This window comes from Oncorhynchus kisutch, linkage group LG7 (genome assembly GCF_002021735.2).
Source record: "Oncorhynchus kisutch isolate 150728-3 linkage group LG7, Okis_V2, whole genome shotgun sequence".
Lineage (NCBI taxonomy): Eukaryota > Metazoa > Chordata > Actinopteri > Salmoniformes > Salmonidae > Oncorhynchus > Oncorhynchus kisutch.
The window spans coordinates 14887420-14907700 of NC_034180.2; the positions used below are offsets into that span (position 1 = coordinate 14887420).

At 41.4% G+C, this 20281-nt stretch overlaps 1 protein-coding gene across 1 annotated transcript in view; it reads right to left on the reverse strand.

Moving 5' to 3' along the window:
- LOC109882865 (integral membrane protein GPR137B) overlaps positions 1-20281 on the reverse strand; it is a 34181-nt gene that overhangs the window by 7573 nt on the left and 6327 nt on the right. The window contains exons 2-6 of the mRNA XM_020474959.2: positions 11681-11730; positions 10210-10462; positions 9694-9843; positions 4935-5060; positions 1462-1586 (exon numbers count right to left, since the gene is read on the reverse strand). Of these exons, the coding sequence (XP_020330548.1) occupies positions 1462-1586; positions 4935-5060; positions 9694-9843; positions 10210-10462; positions 11681-11730 (704 nt within the window). The remainder of the gene's footprint in view (positions 1-1461; positions 1587-4934; positions 5061-9693; positions 9844-10209; positions 10463-11680; positions 11731-20281) is intronic.

Here is a 20281-nt window from a genome sequence, read left to right on the forward strand (position 1 = left end):
TAGTGGAATTATGTTTCTAGAAATATTTAGAAATTAACAAAAAATGAAAGGCTGAAATGTTTTAAGTCAAAAAGTATTCAACCACTTTGTTATGGCAAGCCTAAATAAGTTCAGGAGGAAAACAATAGCTTAATTCACAAAATAAGTTGTATTGACAATAATAGTGTTTAACATGATTTTTGAATGACATCTCTGTACCCCAAACATACAATTATATGTAAGGTCCCTCAGTCGAGCAGTGAATTTGAAACACAGATTCAATCACAAAGACCAGGAAGTTTTTCCAATGCCCCTATTTGTAGATAGGTAAAAGAAAAGCAGATATTGAATATCCCTTTCAGCATTAATTATACTTTGGATGGTGTATCAATACACCCAGTCACTACAAAGATACAGGCATCCTTTCTAACTCAGTTGCCGGAGAGGAAGGATACCGCTCATGGATTTCACAATGAGGCCAATGGTGCCTTTAAAACAGTTACAGACTTGAATAAGTTTAATGGTGGTGATAACTGAGGATGGATCAACAACATTGTAGTTACTCCACAAAACTTACCTAAATGACAGAGTGAACATGCATCTTGTTTGCAATAAAGCAAAACATGTTTTTTTTTAAATGGCAAAGAAATTACATTTATGTCCTGAATACAAAGCATTATGTTTGACAAATCCAACAAATCACAGAGTACCACTCTTCACATTTTCAAGCATGGTGGTGGATGCATCATGTTATGGGTATGTGTGTCATTGGGAAGGACTAGGTATTTTGTTGTTGCTGATCAAATGAAATTGAATAGAGAATTGAAAATGGCTGTCTAGCAATGATCAACAACCAATTTGACAGAGCTTTAAGAGTTTTTCAAAGAATAATGTGCAAATATTGTACAATCCAGGTGTGCAAAGCTGTAGGATGTTAGCTGTAATCACTGCCAAATATGATTAACATATATTGTACAAACAAATATGAAAATGTATGTACTCACTACTGTAACTCGCTCTGAATAAGAGTGTGCGCTAAAAATTTATTAAATGTATTGACTCAGGTGTGAATACTAAAAACATGGTTTTCACTTTCATTATGGGGTATTGTAGATGGCTGAGAATTTGTTTTATTTAACCAATTTGAAGTCAGGCTGTAACACAACAAAAATGTGGAATAAGTCAAGGGTCACTTTCTGAAGGCACTGTAGGTTGTTATAGATGACTTTGTACAGGGGAAATATGATGCTATAAGCGACTGTATAGCTGGAATGTAGGATGTTAGTATTGTGTACACGGGATATAGGATGATATAGGTGACTGTGGGGGGTAAATAATGGCAATACAGTATGGTTTTAAGTGACTGTATACGGACAATATAGGATGCAATATAGGTGACTGTGTACAGGGGATACAGGATGTTATAGGTGACGGAATTTACAATATAGGATGTTATAAGTGATAGAGTATCCTGTTACCCACTTCGGTCGATCTGCTCTGGAGTTGTTGCTCCTGGACAGGTCATCATCGCTGTCGTACCTCCGGGGGTTATCAAAAAAATAGGCCTTGGAACTGAAGCTGTGACTGTTGATCATTCCTCCTGGTGCCTGGGGAAAAAGGACACACTCACAACTTAATAAGTAATATATGACACGAAAAACATGCTTAAAGACTTTACATGAACATATACCATAGTAATAAGACTGGAAATATTCTTGTAAGTACATGTATTGTGGGACCAAATCATTTCCAATGGGTCTCATGTGGCTCAGTTGGTAGAACATGGCGCTTGCAATGCCAGGGTTGTGGGTTCGATTCCCACGGTGAACCAGTAGGAAAAAAGTAGCACTGCTAAATGACTAAACTGTCATCCTTTGTGTTTCAAAGTTAGTGTGGTTGTACCTTCCACCTGTCTGATAAATGAATGTCAATTTACAATGAGCAAAAATATAAACGCAACAATTTCAAAGATTGTACTTTGTAACAGTTCATATAAGGACATCAGTCAATTTTAATTAATTAATTAGGCTCTAATCTATGGATTTCACATGACTGGTCACAGATACCTTTAAAAAAAGTTAGGGGCGTGGATCAGAAAACCAGTCAGTATCTGGTGTGACCACCATTTCATGCAGCCCTTCACAGAGTTTATCAGGCTGTTGCCTGTGGAATGTTGTCCCACTCCTCTTCAATGTCTGTGTGAAGTTGCTGGATATTGGCAGCAATTGGAACGTGCTGTTGTACACGTAAATCCAGAACATCCCAAAATATGCTCAATGGGTGACATGTCTGGTGAGTATGCAGGCCATGGAAGAACTGGGACATTTTCATCTTTCAGCAATTGCATATAGATCCTTGGGGCATATTTGTGCATTATCATACTGAAACATGAGGTGACGAATGGCATGACAATTGCCCTCAGGATCTCGTCACGGTAGCTCTGTGCACTCAAATTGCCATGGGGCACTCTGACATCAGCAAACCGCACGCCCACATGACACCATGCGTCTGCCATCTGCCCGGTACAGTTGAAAACGGGATTCATCCGTAAAAGCACACTTTTCCAGCGTGCCAGTGGCCATTGAAGGTGAGCATTTACCCAAAGAACGCCGAACTGCAGTCAGGTCAAAACCCTGGAGAGGATGACGAGCACACAGATGAGCTTCGCTAGGATGTTTTCTGACAGTTTGTGCAGAAATTATTTGGTTGTGCAAACCCACAGTTTCATCAGCTGTCTAGTCTCAGACGATCCCGCAGGTGAAGAAGCTGGATGTGAAGGTCCTGGGCTGGTGTGATTAAATGTGGTCGGCGGTTGTGAGGCCTGTTGGACAGACCGACAACTTCTCTAAAACGACATTGAAGGTGACTTATTGCAGAGAAATGAACATTACATTCTCTGGCAACTGCTCTGGTGGACACTCCTGCAGTCAGCATGTCAATTGCAACACTCACTCAAAACTTGAGACATCTATGGCATTGTGTTGTGTGACAAAACTGCACATATTAGAGTGGCCTTTTATTGTTCTCAGCACAAGGTGCAACTGTGTAATGATCATGATGTTTAATCAGCTTCTTGATATGCAACACCTGTCAGGTGGATGGATTATTTTGGCAAATGAGATGCTCACTAACAGGGATGTAAACAAATGTGTGCACAACATTTGAGAGTCATTTCTGGGATTTTTTATTTCAGCTCATGAAACATGGGACCAATACTTTACATGTTGTGTTTATGTATTTGCTCAGTATAGATGTACTGAGGTAGGCAAATATTTGACTAATGTGCATTCAAACACATATGATTCATGTGAGTTCCTTGTAGGGTTGGGCAATATATCCAATTCATTTGAATGTATGTTTTTGCGCGATATTCCAAATGCCTGTCTCGCAGAATCAAGTTTTTGAAAATGTTTTTCAATTTTATGAGCGTTTATGTCAGCTTCTTCACATTGTCTTTTTGGTCTCGCTCCTTCTGTACTGTGCACCTTCCCATTTACACCAGAGATCTGTATATAATGACAGACTGTTCAAACAGTTGGAGACGGACAGAAGGTTGTTCACAACAATTCAACTGTTTTGCCTTGTTACCTGAATTCAGAGCTTGTGTAATTAAACCTAGATCCAAGTTGGCTATCCTTGAAATATAAATATTAGCTGGCTACTCACTATCATGTGGGTTTGTGCTTGAGAGATTGTTTATGAGACCGGTGTTCATTTTCTATAATGCCTGCTACATTATTAGTGAATGTGCATTATGCATGGTTCTGATTAAATGTGTAACATAAAGGGCATTTTTATAGACAGACCTGAAAGCCAGATCAGTGATTATTGCAACAACAAAAAAAGCAGGTACAACTATGTTGATCAAATAATTACATCATTATTGGGTCTTATGGTTGTGGAAGGCATACTTTCTTTATTATTATTATTTTTTTAACTAGGCAAGTCAGTTAAGAACAAATTCTTATTTACAATGACTACCTAGGAACAGTGGGTTAACTGTTCAAGGGCAGTACGACAGATTTGACCTTGTCAGCTCAGGGATTCGGCCTAGCAACCTTTCGGTTACTGGCCCAATGCTCTAACCTAGGCTACCTGCCAACCCCGCATATATTCAGCCTAGGTATAATTTCACAAGCTCTGAATTTATTAGATTATTGCTTACTGTTTTAAATGCAGTATATTTTACCTTCAATTGTACAACAAAGCTTATTCAGAGAAAACATAAAACAAATCGAGATACAGTATATATCGTGAGTCGCCCATAAGTTTGAAAAAATGTTAGATATTCATTTTAGGCCATATCGCCCAGCCTTAGCTCCTTGATTGACTGGTATACAATCGTAGCATGCGCTCCAGCAGGTATATCTCACTGGTCACCCCCAAAGCCAATTCCTCCTTTGGTTGTCTTTCCTTCCAGTTCTCTGCTGCCAATGACTGGAACGAACTGCAAAAATCTCTGAAGCTGGAGACTCATATCTCCCTCACCAGCTGCAAGAGCAGCTCACAGATCACTGCACCTGTACATAGCCCATCTGTAAACATCCCATGTATCTACCTACCTCATCCCCATACTGTATTTATTCATTTAACTTGCTCCTTTGCACCCCAGTATCGCTACTTGTATCTTCTGCACATCTTCCATTCCAGTGTTTAATTGCTATATTGTAATTACTTCGCCACCATGGCCTATTTATTGCCTTAACTCCCTTATCTTACCTCATTTGCACTCACTGTATATAGACTTTTTGTTTTCTTTTGTTCTACTGTATTATTGTCTATGTTTTGTTTATTCCATGTGTAACTCTGTGTTGTTGTATGTGTCAAATCGCTATGCTTTATCTTGGCCAGGTCGCAGTTGCAAATGAGAACTTGTTCTCAACTAGCCTACCTGGTTAAATAAAGGTTCAATAAAAAATAAATAAAAAATACCATCAGGAAGTAAATGGTCTTACTAGGTTCTGATTGGGCCTCTGTACCCTGAAGAAGACCACGACCAGACTGGTGGGTAGCAGCTCCCAGAAAAAGAGGATGATCCCAAAGATGATGTAGGCCTCTCCACTGATCTTCTCTATGTCTGCCTGGAGGGAAAACACACACAGATCCAACAATTAGAAAAATGAAACACAGAAAAAATACACACATGGAGACACACACAAGTGCACATAATAGTTTGTAGGCCAGACAGTTCGGAAGCTACAAAAAACACATCTCTAGTTTAAACTATACATATACAGTACCAGTCAAAAGTTTGGACACATCTACTCATTCAAGGGTTTTTATTTTTTACATTGTATAATAGTAGTGAAGACATCAAAACTATGAAATAACACATATGGAATCATGTAGTAAACAAAAAAGTGTTTAACAAATCAAAATACATTTTAGTTTTTGGATTCTTCAAAGTAGCCACCCTTTGCCTTGATGACAGCTTTGCACATGCTCTCAACCAGCTTCATGAGGTAGTCACCTGTAATGCATTTCAATTAACAGGTGTGCATTGTTAAAAGTAAATTTGTGGAATTTATTTCCTTCTTAATGTGTTTGAGCCAATCAGTTGTGTTGTGACAAGGTACAGTAGGGGTGGTATACAGAAGATAGCCCTATTTGGGATGATTAGGTCTGTTCAAACCTTTGACTGGAACTGTATACTTTTCGTGGCCAAAAGTTTTGAGAATGACACAAATATTAATTTTCACAAAGTCTCCTGGCTCAGTTTGTATGATGGCAATTTGCATATACTCCTGAATGTTATGAAGAGTGATCAGATGAATTGCAATGAATTGGAAAGTCCCTCTTTGCCATGCAAATTAACTGAATCCCGAAAAAACATTTCCACTGCATTTCAGCCCTGCCATAAAAGGACCAGCTGACATCATATCAGTGATTCTCTCGTTAACACAGGCGTGAGTGTTGATGAGGACAAGGCTGGAGATCACTCTGTCATGCTGATTGAGTTCGAATAACAGACTGGAAGCTTCAAAAGGAGGGTGGTGCTTGGAATCATTGTTCTTCCTCTGTCTGTCATGGTTACCTGCAAGGAAACAGGTGCCGTCATCATTGCTTTGCACAAAAAGGGCTTCACAGGCAAGGATATTGCTGCCAGTAAGATTGCACCTAAATCAACCATTTATCGGATCATCAAGAACTTCAAGGAGAGCGGTTCAATTGTTGTGAAGAAGGCTTCAGGGCGCCCAAGAAAGTCCAGCAAGCGCCAGGACCGTCACCTAAAGTTGATTTAAGCTGCGGGATCGGGGCACCACCAGTACAGAGCTTGCTCAGGAATGGCAGCAGGCAGGTGTGAGTGCATCTGCACGCACAGTGAGGCGAAGACTTTGAGGATGGCCTGGTGTGAAGAAGGGCAGCAAAGAAGCCACTTCTCTCTAGGAAAAACATCAGGGGCAGACTGATATTCTGCAAAAGGTACAGGGATTGGACTGCTGAGGACTGGCGTAAAGTCATTTTCTCTGTTGAATCCCCTTTCCGATTGTTTGGGGCATCCGGAAAAAAGCTTGTCCGGAGAAGACAAGGTGAGCGCTACCATCAGTCTTGTGTCATGCCAACATTAAAGCATCCTGAGACCATTCATGTGTGGGGTTGCTTCTCAGCCAAGGGAGTGTGCTCACTCACAATTTTGCCTAAGAACACAGCCATGAATAAAGAATGGTACCAACACATCCTCCGAGAGCAACTTCTCCCTACCATCCAGGAACAGTTCGGTGACGAACAATGCCTTTTCCAGCATGATGGAGCACCTTGCCATAAGGCAAAAGTGATAACTAAGTGGCTCGGGGAACAAAACATCGATATATGGGGTCCATGGCCAGGAAACTCTCCAAAACATTGAGAACTTGTGGTCAATCCTCAAGAGGCAGGTGGACAAACAAAAACACACAAATTCTGACATTGATTATGCAAGAATGGGCTGACATCAGTCAGGATGTGGCCCAGAAGTTAACTGACAGCATGCCAGGGCGGATTACAGAGGTCTTGAAAAAGAAGGGTCAACACTGCAAATATTGACTCTTTGCATCAACTTCATGTAATTGTCAATAAAGGCCTTTGACACTTATGAAATGCTTGTAATTATACTTCAGTATTCCATAGTAACATCTGACAAAATATCTAAAACCACTGAAGCGGCAAACTTTGTGGAAATTAATATTTGTGTCACTCTCAAAAGTTTTAGCCACGACTGTAGACTGATGAGGGGGTAAAATAATTGTATCAATTTTAGAAAATAAGGCTGTAACGTAACAAAATGTGGAAAAAGTGAAGGTGTCTGAATACTTTCCGAATGCTCTGTATATATACTGAACAAATATAAACTCAACATATAAAGTGTTGGTCCCATGTTTCATGAGCTGAAATAAAAAATCCCAGAAATGACTCTCAAATGTTGTGCACACATTTGTTTACATCCCTGTTAGTGAGCATCTCATTTGCCAAAATAATCCATCCACCTGACAGGTGTTGCATATCAAGAAGCTGATTAAACATCATAATCATTACACAGTTGCACCTTGTGCTGAGAACAATAAAAGGCCACTAATATGTGCAGTTTTGTCACACAACACAATGCCATAGATGTCTCAAGTTGAGTGAGTGTTGCAATTGACATGCTGACTGCAGGAGTCCACCAGAGCAGTTGCCAGAAATGTTTCTCTCTAATTCTATGCACAAATGTGTTTACATCCCTGTTAGTGAGCATTTCTCCTTTGCCAAGATAATCCATCCTCCTGATATGTGTGGTATATCAAGAAGATGATTCAACAGCATGATCATTACACAGGTGCACCTTGTGCTGGGGAAAATAAAATGTGCCGTTTTGCCACACAACACAATGCCACAGATGTCTCAAGTTGAGGGAGTGTGCAATTGGCATGCTGACTGCATGAATGTTCACCACTGCTGTTGCCTGCGAATTTCTCTACCCTAAGCCATAATTAGAGAATTTGGCAGTATGTCCAATGAGCCTCACAACCGCAGATCACGTGTAACCACGCCAGCCAAGGCCCTCCACATCCAGGTTCTTCACCTGCGAGATCGTCTGAGACCAGCGATCCGGACAGCTGATGAAACTGAGGAGTATTTCTGTCTGTATTAAAGCCCTTTTGTGGAGAAAAACTCATTCTGATTGGCTGGGCCTGGCTCCCCATGGCTGCACCCCTGCCCAGTCATGTGAAATCCATAGATTAGGGCCTAATTAATTGATTTCAATTGACTGATTTCCTTATATGAACTGTAACTCAGTAAAATCATTCAAATTGTTGCATGTTGCATTTATATTTTTGTTCAGTATTGTTTGGGACTACTCAACAGAAAAAAAAATCTTGGCCAATCAACAACCTACCAACCAACCAATCGACCATTCGACTAAATGGGGTCAGCCCTCAACTGAGACAGAAACATACTTTAAGATAATTTCTCAGATAATCCCAAATACAAACACAAACCGACGTGGATAGATTAGATTGTAGACATAGAAACAGAAACAAAGACACGTGAGTGTGTGTGGGTCTGCGAGTGTATGTATTTGTGACCCACTTACTCAACAAGACACATTTAAACCAATAAACCAAGACAGACAGTCACCCAAACACACACAGTGGCCCAAGATTAGCCTAGGGAACTAGGAAAACCTCCAGTACAGGGCCGTCTGTCTCAGGGTTTGAGACCAGATCTAGGTCACTAGCACCAGGCAGTCCTTTGCTGTGATCCCCCCCCCTCTCCTCGCTGGGTTATTTATAGACAAATGAAGACCTTTCCCCCACAGAGCCCATATCCTCCCAAATCCCCTCAAATGGATTGTTGCTGCAGAAGCCACATTGCTCTCAGCCACTCAGCAAACAGATCTGGATAGAATGGCTCTGTCATCAATATCTTCTGGACGGATTGAACTCAAGCCAAGTGTCAAATTAGAAGGGAGACTACGGAGAATGGTCGTAAACATGATATGTATGCACAGATACACACAGTGGGACTCATACACACATATAGTGCTTGTCCTTAAAGATGAAACAACCGGATTTTGTGGATAGATGAAAAAGTATGAATTCAGTTATCAAAATGAAATTATAATTGAAAACATGTTATTTCTATCAGTACATGTGTGCTTTAGTGTTGTTTCTTTGGCAACTGTTGTATAAGTGGCATATACACTTAAATATAGAGTCATATAAAAGAGCTTAGTGTTCACAGGCACAAACAACACATGCACGCACACAAACACAAACGCTTATCGGAGCATACGTGCGCACAGAGACACACACAGAGTCATGTAAAAGCAGAACACACACAGACTTGCACATACATATCCACATTGTACACACATTGACACTTAAATTGGGCATACTCGTGTGCACAGTTGAGACAGAGAAAACCGCCAAGAATGTGAATGCAACTAACGCAGAATGGATGTGACTGCGGATTAGTTGTAGACATAGCCTAATCATACAGACACACACACACACACAGTGTTTGCAGACTGATCAGCCCTATAATAGATGATTAATTATGTCAGACACCCGGGGTGAGTGTTTGGCTGGCAGAACAGCAAGCTTTGAATGTCTAGGACAGCAGAGTTCACTGAAGGTTTAACAGGTCTGACCCACACGCCCCTAGTCCTCTCAGTGACTTAACACTAACAATCTTCATGATCATCGTCAACATTTTACGCTTGTGTGTGTGTATTCCTAACCACGGCTATCCTACCTGGTCAGAGACGTTGTACCAGCTGTAGTTGAAGGCGCTGGGACGGTTCTCTGGAGAGAGAGCCACCACCACCAGGTTATAGCTGGCCCTGGATGTGTAGAGCAGGATGACTGCAGCACCTATGACAGTAGCTTGGCACACTGACGTACCCTACAGCGTAGGTAGGGAGAGGGTGAGAGAGATATTGTATACATTTTTGGGGATTTTAGTCATTTAGCAGACACTTGTCTAGAGCGCCTTTCAGGAGCAATTAGGGTAAAGTGCCTTGCTCAAGGGCACAGACAGATTTTTCACCTAGTCGGCACAGGATTCGAAACAGCAACCTTTCAGTTACTGGCCCAATGCTCTTACCCGCTAGGCTACCTGCCGTATGGTGCACCTCTAGAGCACTAAGGGATGATATAGATGATTAATCAATGAATTGATTGATTAAGTAACTGATTGGTTAGTTGGCTAATTGGTTAAGTGACTTATTGGCTAATTGATTGATTTAATGCTTGATGGACCACCCAGTACCTTGGATTCGAGGTAGACGTTGGACGAGGACATCTTGGCAATCTTGAAAATGCACAGAGACAGCGAAATGGCGCAGAGTACGAAGAGGCTGTCGTTGACCAGCACCCGGGCCAGCACCACCTGCCGCACCTCTGCCTCGCCCGCCTCGCCCCCCATGCCACCCCCTATGCCCCCCTGCACCAGCATGGCGCATGTCAGGTTTACTACGAGGAAGAAAAGGCTGGCAAAGATGAACGCCAGACGCATGGGCAGCCTGTGGGAAAAAAACACAATTATAGGTGGTACAAGAACTAGCTTCCAATACACAGCATTACAATAATTATATACAACAATAAATGAATAAAGCTTAAAACACCCAAAACCTCATTCCATTCTACTGCATTGGCTCAGTCAATCTTCCCAGTTTCCCCTTCTCCACCTGCTCTTCTCCTCTCTTCCTTTACCCCCTCCCCCTTGCAGGATGTGTGTATGGGTTGTGTTTGTGAATGTGCGTGTGTGTGCATTTGTGCATGTGTGTGTGCCTACGTGTGTAGTGCTGGGGATTGTAGAGGACTGGGATGGAAAGGAGGGAGGAGGGTGTGTGGTGGATTTGGGGATTTGAGCTTGCAGCTTTTCAGACATTAATCGGCTGGGTGATCAAAGTGTTTATTAGTCCAGAAATTCAGACACCACCTTCCCCCGTCCACATCAAACAGTCAAGGGTGGAGACAGCTGAGACGAAGCTCAGAGGCATTATTAGACTTCATCAAGGTTACTGGACAGTCCGTTCCACTGTATCTACAATAACACACTCTAGGCATACAGTGAAAGTCAATCATTGATACTGTACAGAGCTTGGCCAACTTGGTTTTGTAACTAGGGCTCTGAGTATCTGAACGAGAGCCATGTTGTCACCAAAGGTTTGATCGATCCCATTCTAGTAAGAACGTACTAGAGTGTCGTTTTCATGTTATGTTATTCCCATTGAGTCATTTGCAATTGGAAGAAATGGTAGCAACTGCAATGCATCAACCCATTTCACTTAGTAACAGATGACAGTGAAAGTACTGGTACCCCATTAATAATTTCATAGTAATAACACACTATCTTACATGATGGTGACCAGTGTGAGGAACTCAGTAGTCCATAATAGTTCAGCATTATAGACGGACGGAGAGTAAAAGGATGTTCAACATTGTTCAACATATGACATTAAAACGACACCTCGCTACAGATGACCGGTACATTTCGGAGGTTTGTCCGGTACATTTCGGAGGTTTGTCTTTTCAAACAGCCATGGCATTTCAACTCTCATGGCATCGTTTTATGAAAACACTGTCCATTCTCATACACCAGCTTTCATTTGGGTTATTGGCCACTTGATGCCCTCCTGCCCAACATTCTCTCCCCTGCATTGTCCCTCGCCTCACCCCAATCAGTATAAACTCAGTTAAACTAACCCAGACACGGAGTCAGCAAAAATTCCACTAACTTGTATTTGTTGAGCTCTGGAGAATACTTTGCTTTGGCTTTAAACATTACCTGGGGAGACAGAGAAGGGACACATTGTTAATAACAGTTTACTCATCATTAAATATTCACACATTGATATTGCTGAGGAGCACAGAAAAGCATGTGGTGGCAGCAGTGTCACTCAAAACAGATAGAAATAGAAGCCAGCATGAATCAAAGGTGGGTGCCCTGCTGGTGGGCTACGAAAGGGGGTAAAGCATTGAATACATGCAATCAGTATTAGGTCTTCAAAATACTTTTCACACTACTGAGCTGAACAGAGCCGAGCCCAACCAAGCTGTACTGAGCTGCCCTGATTACACAGCCACGGTCCACCATAGTTGCTGACATCGACAAAAGAAAATATCCAAGCCAGTCCAGTTTGGGACAGCACAATAGTGTGAAAAGGGTACAATTCTGGGGACAAAGGAGACCCCAACCGTTCTGCAACGTCTGCGGACTGACCGTCGGGGGACGCAGACGCCGATGGGGTTAAGGTCTCTAGTGACAGTGCCTTGGCATTCTGCCACAGAGGCTTGTTGAGAAATTATCAGTCAGCGTCTACAACTGAGGCTTGCCCAGATAGGCCTAAAATCTTGGCTAAATTTGTGGGGCTGGCTGGAAGCCAGATGAAGAGAGGGGGAGCAGCGAGGGAGATAGAGACTCTTCTCCTCTTCCCTCTGCTCTTTACTCTCCTCCACCTCTGAACCGCTGTGTCCCTTCCCTTCTTTCTAATCTTCACTGATGAAGCAGTCCCAGAGCAAAAAGAGTAGAGCACAGAGCCATCATGGGGCCTATTAACACATTCCTCGATACAGCAGTTTACACAACATGAGGATAATGTTAACAAGGCAAGGAAACTGTCCTCTATGTGTATTTCTAGTCGAATGTGGCTGTCTCGGACTGTGCCATGTGACAAAATAGAAGCCTTTAAAATTCTGGGGGTGACATTTTTATAGTTTCATAATTTTTGCGCTATGCACAATCATTTTGCATTATGGCAATGTTGCCCTGAATCTCTAACAGAGATACTAACAAAACATCATCAAAAAGGACACTGCCACAGAAAAGGCAGCCATCATGATGAAAGAGATCTGGAAAACATTCTCTCACAGATGCTTCTCCCATATCAATGGTCTTCAAAGCAGGCCATTTCACGCTGTTATTATCAGTATCACTGGTCACCCTAGCGGAGCTCTGTCTGGGGGATCTTTGATATCTGACTTAGTGGTGAAGTGCCTGTACAATGGGTTCCCAACACTTCTTTCCCTGGCAGAGCTATATCTCTGTGTGTGTGTGTGTGCGCGAGAGCAATATAGAGAGAATGAGAGAGAAAAATCATGTGTGAGCAAAGAAGAGGGAGAGTGCTTGTCATTGACACTATGGACAGTTGAGTGACACACCTTACTAGATATTTGACACATTTTGAGTGAATCAACAGCCACTGCGAATCAAGAATTATAGCAAGCCACACACACAAACACACACACCTTGAAGGCTTCAATATTCACACACTCTAAGTATAAAACAAACAGGTAACACTTTATTTGGATAGTCCATCTGTACTCTTGTTGACAGCTTTGCAAGCACTCAGCTCTCTTCATTGCGTTTGTGTTTCTCTAGATACTCATCCTCTTGCAAGGGACCGTGATTCTAATTAGAATCTACAAACTGACTTCTGTACAAAAAAAGTGCACAAAAATAGTTTGTCTGGCATTTATATTCTAACACTTATAGGCGTGTTCAGTGTCTACATTACTGTTCCGATTTGTTATGGGAATGCCCAGCACAACCAGAAACTGAACTCTTCTTGCAAAGGAACCTCAAATACTCTTTTCACAATACTAAGCCGAGCCAAGCTGTACTTCGCTGGCTTACACACATCCACCATAGTTACTGAAACCATGCTGGAAAGTATAATATGAAGTATTTTTAAAAAAACTGAGTCAGCACAATAGTGCGACCTCGGATCAGCACAATAGTGCGAAAATAGTAAAATAGGGGCACAAAAACACCCGTATGTATGTATGTATCCTCAACAGAATTCCCTAAAAATGGAAGCTAGGACCAGGGCTGAAGGAAGTTCCAAAATGCGGAAAGGGTAGAAGAGTGGGTACGTGCTGAGCTAGTCCACTTAGGGAACAACTGTGAAATTCAGTCTGTGTCGAGATTCCCTGACACCTTTGGGAGAGAACGAGAGGGTTCGGATTCCATGGCACTGAACTGGCACTGAACCTGATGCTGACAGTTATTTATTGGAGAGGGCATCGTTAAGTGTTTGTGTGTGTGTGTGTGTGGACCTAAAATGTTGTGTGCTCTAAAATACATACCTTGCAAATGAGCTCATGAGCATGCATTGTGTGTTGTGTGTGTGTGTGCAATGTAATAATGTGTTGAAATATTACCCAGTTCAGAGAACGTGTACTAGTTTATGGGTCTGTATCTGAATGTTCCTGTACATGTCTGTGTAAGTGTGTGTGTGTGCATCTGAATTTTCCTCTTCATATCTGTGTCAGAGTGCTTGTGTCAGTCAGTGTCAGTGTGTTGAGGGGGGTTTGGGGAAGAATTAACACCTGTGTAGTGGAGGTTTCCAAGTCTCTCCTGCCAGCCAGTCAACCAACCAGGCAGAAAGCCTGAAGCTAATCTGATTGCAGACTAAGGCTGGACTGGGCCAGATAGAGAGAGGGCTGATGGGGAGGCAGACAACAGAGCTGGGAAAGGAGGGTTATTAATCAGGGCGTCATGCACCCTAAAAATCTGTGGGGGCACAAAGTATGTGAGGATGACATGGCGGGGCTAGGCCCGTGTCCTTAAATTGGCACAAAAGAAACCTAATGTAAACACCCTTTTCCTGCACGCTAGAGCCATAATCATTATGCTTAATTCCATGTCAAAAATGTTGATTTTTCTGCATATCTAAGCATACCTCGAGCGTTTTGCATCCTCCTGACTGGTGTTAATTTGTAAATTTTTAAAGAAACTAAATATGCTTCTCTACAACTCTGCTAAAATCTGGGTGAACGATTGAAAGGAATGGGAGTCTTATTCAGTACATTAACCAATGGCTTGCTTCTACCATGTCTACCAACCTTGCCAGCAGGCATGCTAGCTAAGATAGTTAGACAAGCTTGCCACTCTAACATCATTGGTAACCTGAAATGGCTTACTGGTAGCTAGTTATGAGGTTGGGAGATTGGGAAACTATGTGGGCAAGCTAAAGTCAACTTCATAAAATTGCTAGGTGGCTAGTAGTATTACAGAGAAACCCCCAAAAATATATCTTATTTTTTTTAACAGGACAAATCTGAACAGGACACATTTTTTAAACATGCTCCCTATGGCATGACACCTTTGTTAGTCATTCCTGCTTGTCCCCTATTAGACTAGCTACCCGGGAATCCACACTGAATTTTGTTCACCACCACTTCACCACCAATTTTGAGAGTGAAACAATTGCGAAAAGGAGCAACATTTAGTTTGTATTTCAGCCTGATACTAAATTCTTAGACTCCTGGGCTTGGATTACTTGTCTACAACACTGGGTATTGGTTTGTTAATGTCTGTCAGTCAATCTAAGTCACCTGATTCTTAGCATAGATGGTTGGCAATGTCCCCTCTAAGCTGTGCGTGTGCGCAGAGGAAATATCAGCCCATGGAGAGAAGCGTGAGATTGAACTTCACTCAACTTTCTCGAGTTTTCCATGTTAGTTAACACTATTGACATTTCCCTTAACCGTGGACATTGTGATCAAATCAATGCAATATGCATTGCACTTTCAATGCAACATACCGAAACAAAAGGCTTAACGCATCGGAGTAGGATTCTATTGTGTATGACTCAGCCCGTAGACCAATTCGGCATAACCAATCAGAGCTGCAGTAAGCCTATATGCAAATGAAAATTACCATATATGGATCTGTGCCCTTTACTTTGAACTGGACTGTGTTTACAGCTGTGGTCGTTAGTAGATGCACTTGTTTTGAGATCAAAGCAACATTTGCTGTGCACATTTCGATCATATCCTTTGCTAGTTAAGGATTTATTAGCCCAGTTACAGATCATTTGCAGTCAGCAATAGGGGAGTCATTGCTTCCTACAAGAGAAAAAAAACATTCATTTCTAGACATCATTGAAAAGTGAGTCAGGTAAAGATATTTTTTTGTCTTAAAGGGGCAGTGTTGTATTTTGAGACAAGCTTCAATAACCGAAAGGCAGAGGGTAGCATAATTTGTCTGATTCTCTGTAAAATAATTGTATGGGAATAATAATGCATTTTATTTTGTAAAGTAGTTTCTTCCATTAAACAACAACATTTTCAGTCACCTCCTTGTCTGAAGGACAAGTGGACAAACAGGTTAATGTCAAGCCCTGCATGTTTTTTTCAAAAGTCTCATGGAATGTAGGTCTACTGTACATTGAACACCACACATTGGCTGCTACTGTAGGCTGAATTATAGAATAGCTATTTCCATGTTAAAATGTTATGGGGTGCATTTTCTCCATTGTTTTTGATGGTAGGTGTCACGAGTCCGACCGAGGGTGGCTCCCCTTCCCGGTCGGGTGGCGCTCGGCGGTCGTCGTCGCCGGCCTATTAGCTGCCACTGATTGTCTTTCCTCCCCCTCCTTGTATGTTTATTGTTAGTGAATCATTAGTTGGGCTTTATTAGACAGCCGGCCCGCCTGTTTCTTTGTGCGGGATTAATTATTGTGACCTTCGGTTATGTAGTAGAGGAACGTGTTTGTTCCTGGTCGTGTATTCTGCTGTACTATTTTCATCCCCCTTGTTTGGGGCATTTGGTTTTGAGCACCCAGTGTTGCGTGAGTGCATTAAAGAGCACAGTATTGCACTCTCGGTTTCCTGCGTCTGACTCCACACCCACGACACCCGGAGCGTTACAGTAGGCCACTCTGGTAGGCCTACATGATGATCAAACAGCTACAGTATCCTACTTGGCAAATGTTAAAATTGCGGGACCTGAAATTTGCTCAATGCCAAAAAAGATTAGAGGGAACATTGGTGGTAGGGTTTTTTTCTTGGATGTCTCATCAGAAACTAAAACATCCTGCGAAGATCCATGAGAAAGCACCGCTTCTAGGATGGTAGTGAAAAACAGAATTGTAATTGGGTCATAAGATAATTGGGTGGGTAGAGTGGTCAGTCACTCTTGAAAAACAGATTTTTTTTCTCAATGAGACTAACTCCGATAAACAGAAGTTCAATAGAAAACAGACAGCAGGGAGGTTAGAGAGATGTCAGGATTCAGGAAAGTGTTCTAACTCTAGAACAGTGGTACCCAACCTTTTTTTTAAATCGTGGAACACCTTGATGGATCTATGAGTTTGATAGTTGCCATGGCGCCATAGTAGCAGCCTAGGCAGAGAGCTCCTGTAAATGTGTATTGTTTTTAAGTATTATTACGTCTTTTTTTATTCATTTATTTTGTTAGCTTATAAATATAATCGATCCACAGTTTTAAGACTGGCTAGTCAGTTGGTGTGCTAAGATAACTGAGAGGCCAGCTAACTAGCTACTTAGCCATTGTTTTAATTTGAAAAACAGAAGAATTTGCTTGGAGATTGTAAAATCTTGTTGAAATTGTGCAGATCTCCAAAGTGGTTACTCCAAGACTTTTCTAGTAACTGATGTGCAGTGATCCTTTGGCGACCTAGCAGCACTTAGCTGGCATCACCCAGTTGGGTGCTACACGATGTTGGAGGAATAGTTTACCACAGACCCTACAGAGACTCTGGGGATGGCAAGGAGGTGCCTTGATCACCGGCTCCAGGCATGTCTTCCTGACCTCCAACATGATTGGAACTACTTTTATTGATCTCACATACCACAGCTGGTTGGACAGGAGGATGGTACAGTGCTGGTGGAAAGCTATGGCTGGCAACAACACCTGACTCCGTACTTCAGGACGCTGCCACAGATCAAGAAGTACCAGGACCTCAGGTGAATTTAATTTTCATTGCATTGTATGAGGTTATCCTTCTTACTCAGTTTACTCTACTTTCTTACAACCACATAAATTCAGCCTTTAACTTGTCATGGTCTCAACTCACTGGGTCTGGATCATGGGATCATTGTCATGGTATAAATCTTGGTCTTGGCATGACCCTGAATATTAACTTAGTCTTTGGTTTATAAACCATAGGCAATCCAATTTGAAGGAGAAGACAATATTCACTGACAACCCAGTTGACTACTCTTGAATGTCCAATGCAGGCATTTGTTTTCTCTCAATTAAGTACCTAGCAAAAAATAATATGTTTCTTTTTCACCATTTTGATTGAAAATAATCAGTAAGGTACTTAATTGTTACCCAGAAATGATTTGATATTGAGATAAAAATGGCTACATTGGGCATCAAAATGATCACTACTGTGCATTGTTCTCCCTTTATTGCAACTTTTTCACTATGTTGTTTCGATATTGACAAATTTAGTGGGGTGGTAAGGAATTCAGGTAAATATTTAAAATATGCAACACAAACTAAGTGTGTGAGTAGTATTTATGTCTACCTGACATATGATGGAAGATGTGTGTGCTGATTTTGTGGGGGAAAAATAGGATAAAAATGTGCATCACTTCTGTAGAATGGCCCATATCTACTGAAATAAAATAATCTTCGATCAATATTGTATAGTAATAGGCCTCCCATGTGGCGCAGCAGTCTAAAGCACTGCTTGAAGCATCACTACAGACCCGGGTTTGACCCCGGGCGGTGTCACAGCCGGCCACGACCGGGAGACCCATGAGGCGACACACAATTGGCCCGAGTCTGTACGGGAGTTGCAGCAAGACTGTAACTACCAATTGGATATGACAAAATTGGGGAGAAAAAGCGGTAAAAAGTTTAAAAAATATATATATTATATAAAAATGTATATATTGCATAGTAATACAAACACAAAACAGTTACCTACGCCTCGGCAGAAAAATGCCTTCTCTCAGGGTTTCCAAACTCGATTCTCGGGACCCAAAGGGATGCACATTTTGTTTTAGGCCCTAACACAGCTGATTCAAATATTCAACTGATTATCAAGCGTTGCCCTATCTTCTATTGTGTCACTAGGCAGGGAGTCTTGGCATAACTTTTATATAACTATGGGTTAACTGTGAGAAAGCCCACATACACACTCTTGGTAAATCGTCCGTCTGATGACTCAGCAAAAAAAAAAAAAAGCTTCTTCAACTAAAATTACCCTCTTTATCCCTGGCAGTCTCGGTGGTTCTCTGGCAGATTTACAGGGGCTTAACACATCATTTCCTGTTGACCTTTTCCCTCTCTATGAGGATGAACAACCCATTCAGAACTGCAGAAGCATCCCGTAGCCCTTTACACTCACAGCCCCTGTCATGTTGTACACAGGTTAAAAATGGCAGATTTGGTCATTGAAATGTGCCTCAATTGGAACAGTGGCAGTAACATACTATATATATGATGTCAGAGCTCAGTCTGTCCACTTTACAGGGCTGTATGGGTTTCAACTGAGCCATTCTAAATGTGTGTACCAAGCGCAACAAAAAGATGCCCCCATCCCCATTGTTGCTATCTGAGTGAGGGCAATGCAGTAAATCGAGAGGAGTTGATGTGTTCTGAAAGATGAGATGTTGATGATTATAATAAATACCACTTTGATGTCATGCAAGCAAACACCAGTGAGTACAAATGTGCATTTCACATTTCAAAATTTAAACTCATTTAATTTATAGTATAAACATTTATGATCGCTATGAATGATGTACAGTCAATAGAATGACATGCGTCATACCCTGGGTTGTCCTGAACAGAATGAGCCATATTGTGAAGAAAGTTAGTCGCGGAACACGCACTTGAATGCCCTCATGACTCTGTTAAGTACCTTGTGAAAGCCTAACACTGTAAGATCTGTAAAATACCATAAAAAAAGATAGTATTCTATAATTTAGCTAGTCATGTTGGCAATAGTTGAAATTATGCCCACCTGACCCAGATTAAGATTTATTATGGAATGTTTTTGCATTGAGTAAACAACAACAGCAATTGTGTTATGGTGGGGATACAGAGCTGTGTTCCCTACAAAAAAACTACAATGTGCTTGTTTCAGTTCCTCAACAGCAAAGCTAGTAGAGCAACAAAAAAAAGCCCCTTATATTTTAAGGTTCTTTCTTTCCTCGAGTCATAAAAGTGCATTAAAATTACGTAGGAACTGTACCATTTGGAGAGATGTGTAGCCACTTGGAGAAACCAGTTAGTCCTCTCACTCAAACCCTTGTAATAGTTTTTTTCTTATGTTGCAACTACCCCACAATTTCAAGGAATATTCTTATTATATTACTGAATGTGTCCAGAGTATTTTCAGATTTTGTTATTGAAAAATGCTTCAATAAGTACAGTGTAAAATGCACATAAAATCAACAGTGTAATCTTTGGTCTAATAATTTCCCCATAATCTCCAAAGTGCATTTTCTATTTATTCTGTTAGAAACATTTAAATGTTGCCTTATCCATATATGCCAATTTCCATGAGTGTAAAGGGTTAATGTAATGTAATCCTTCAGCCAATCACAGTGGACTGACTCTAAGGTAAAGA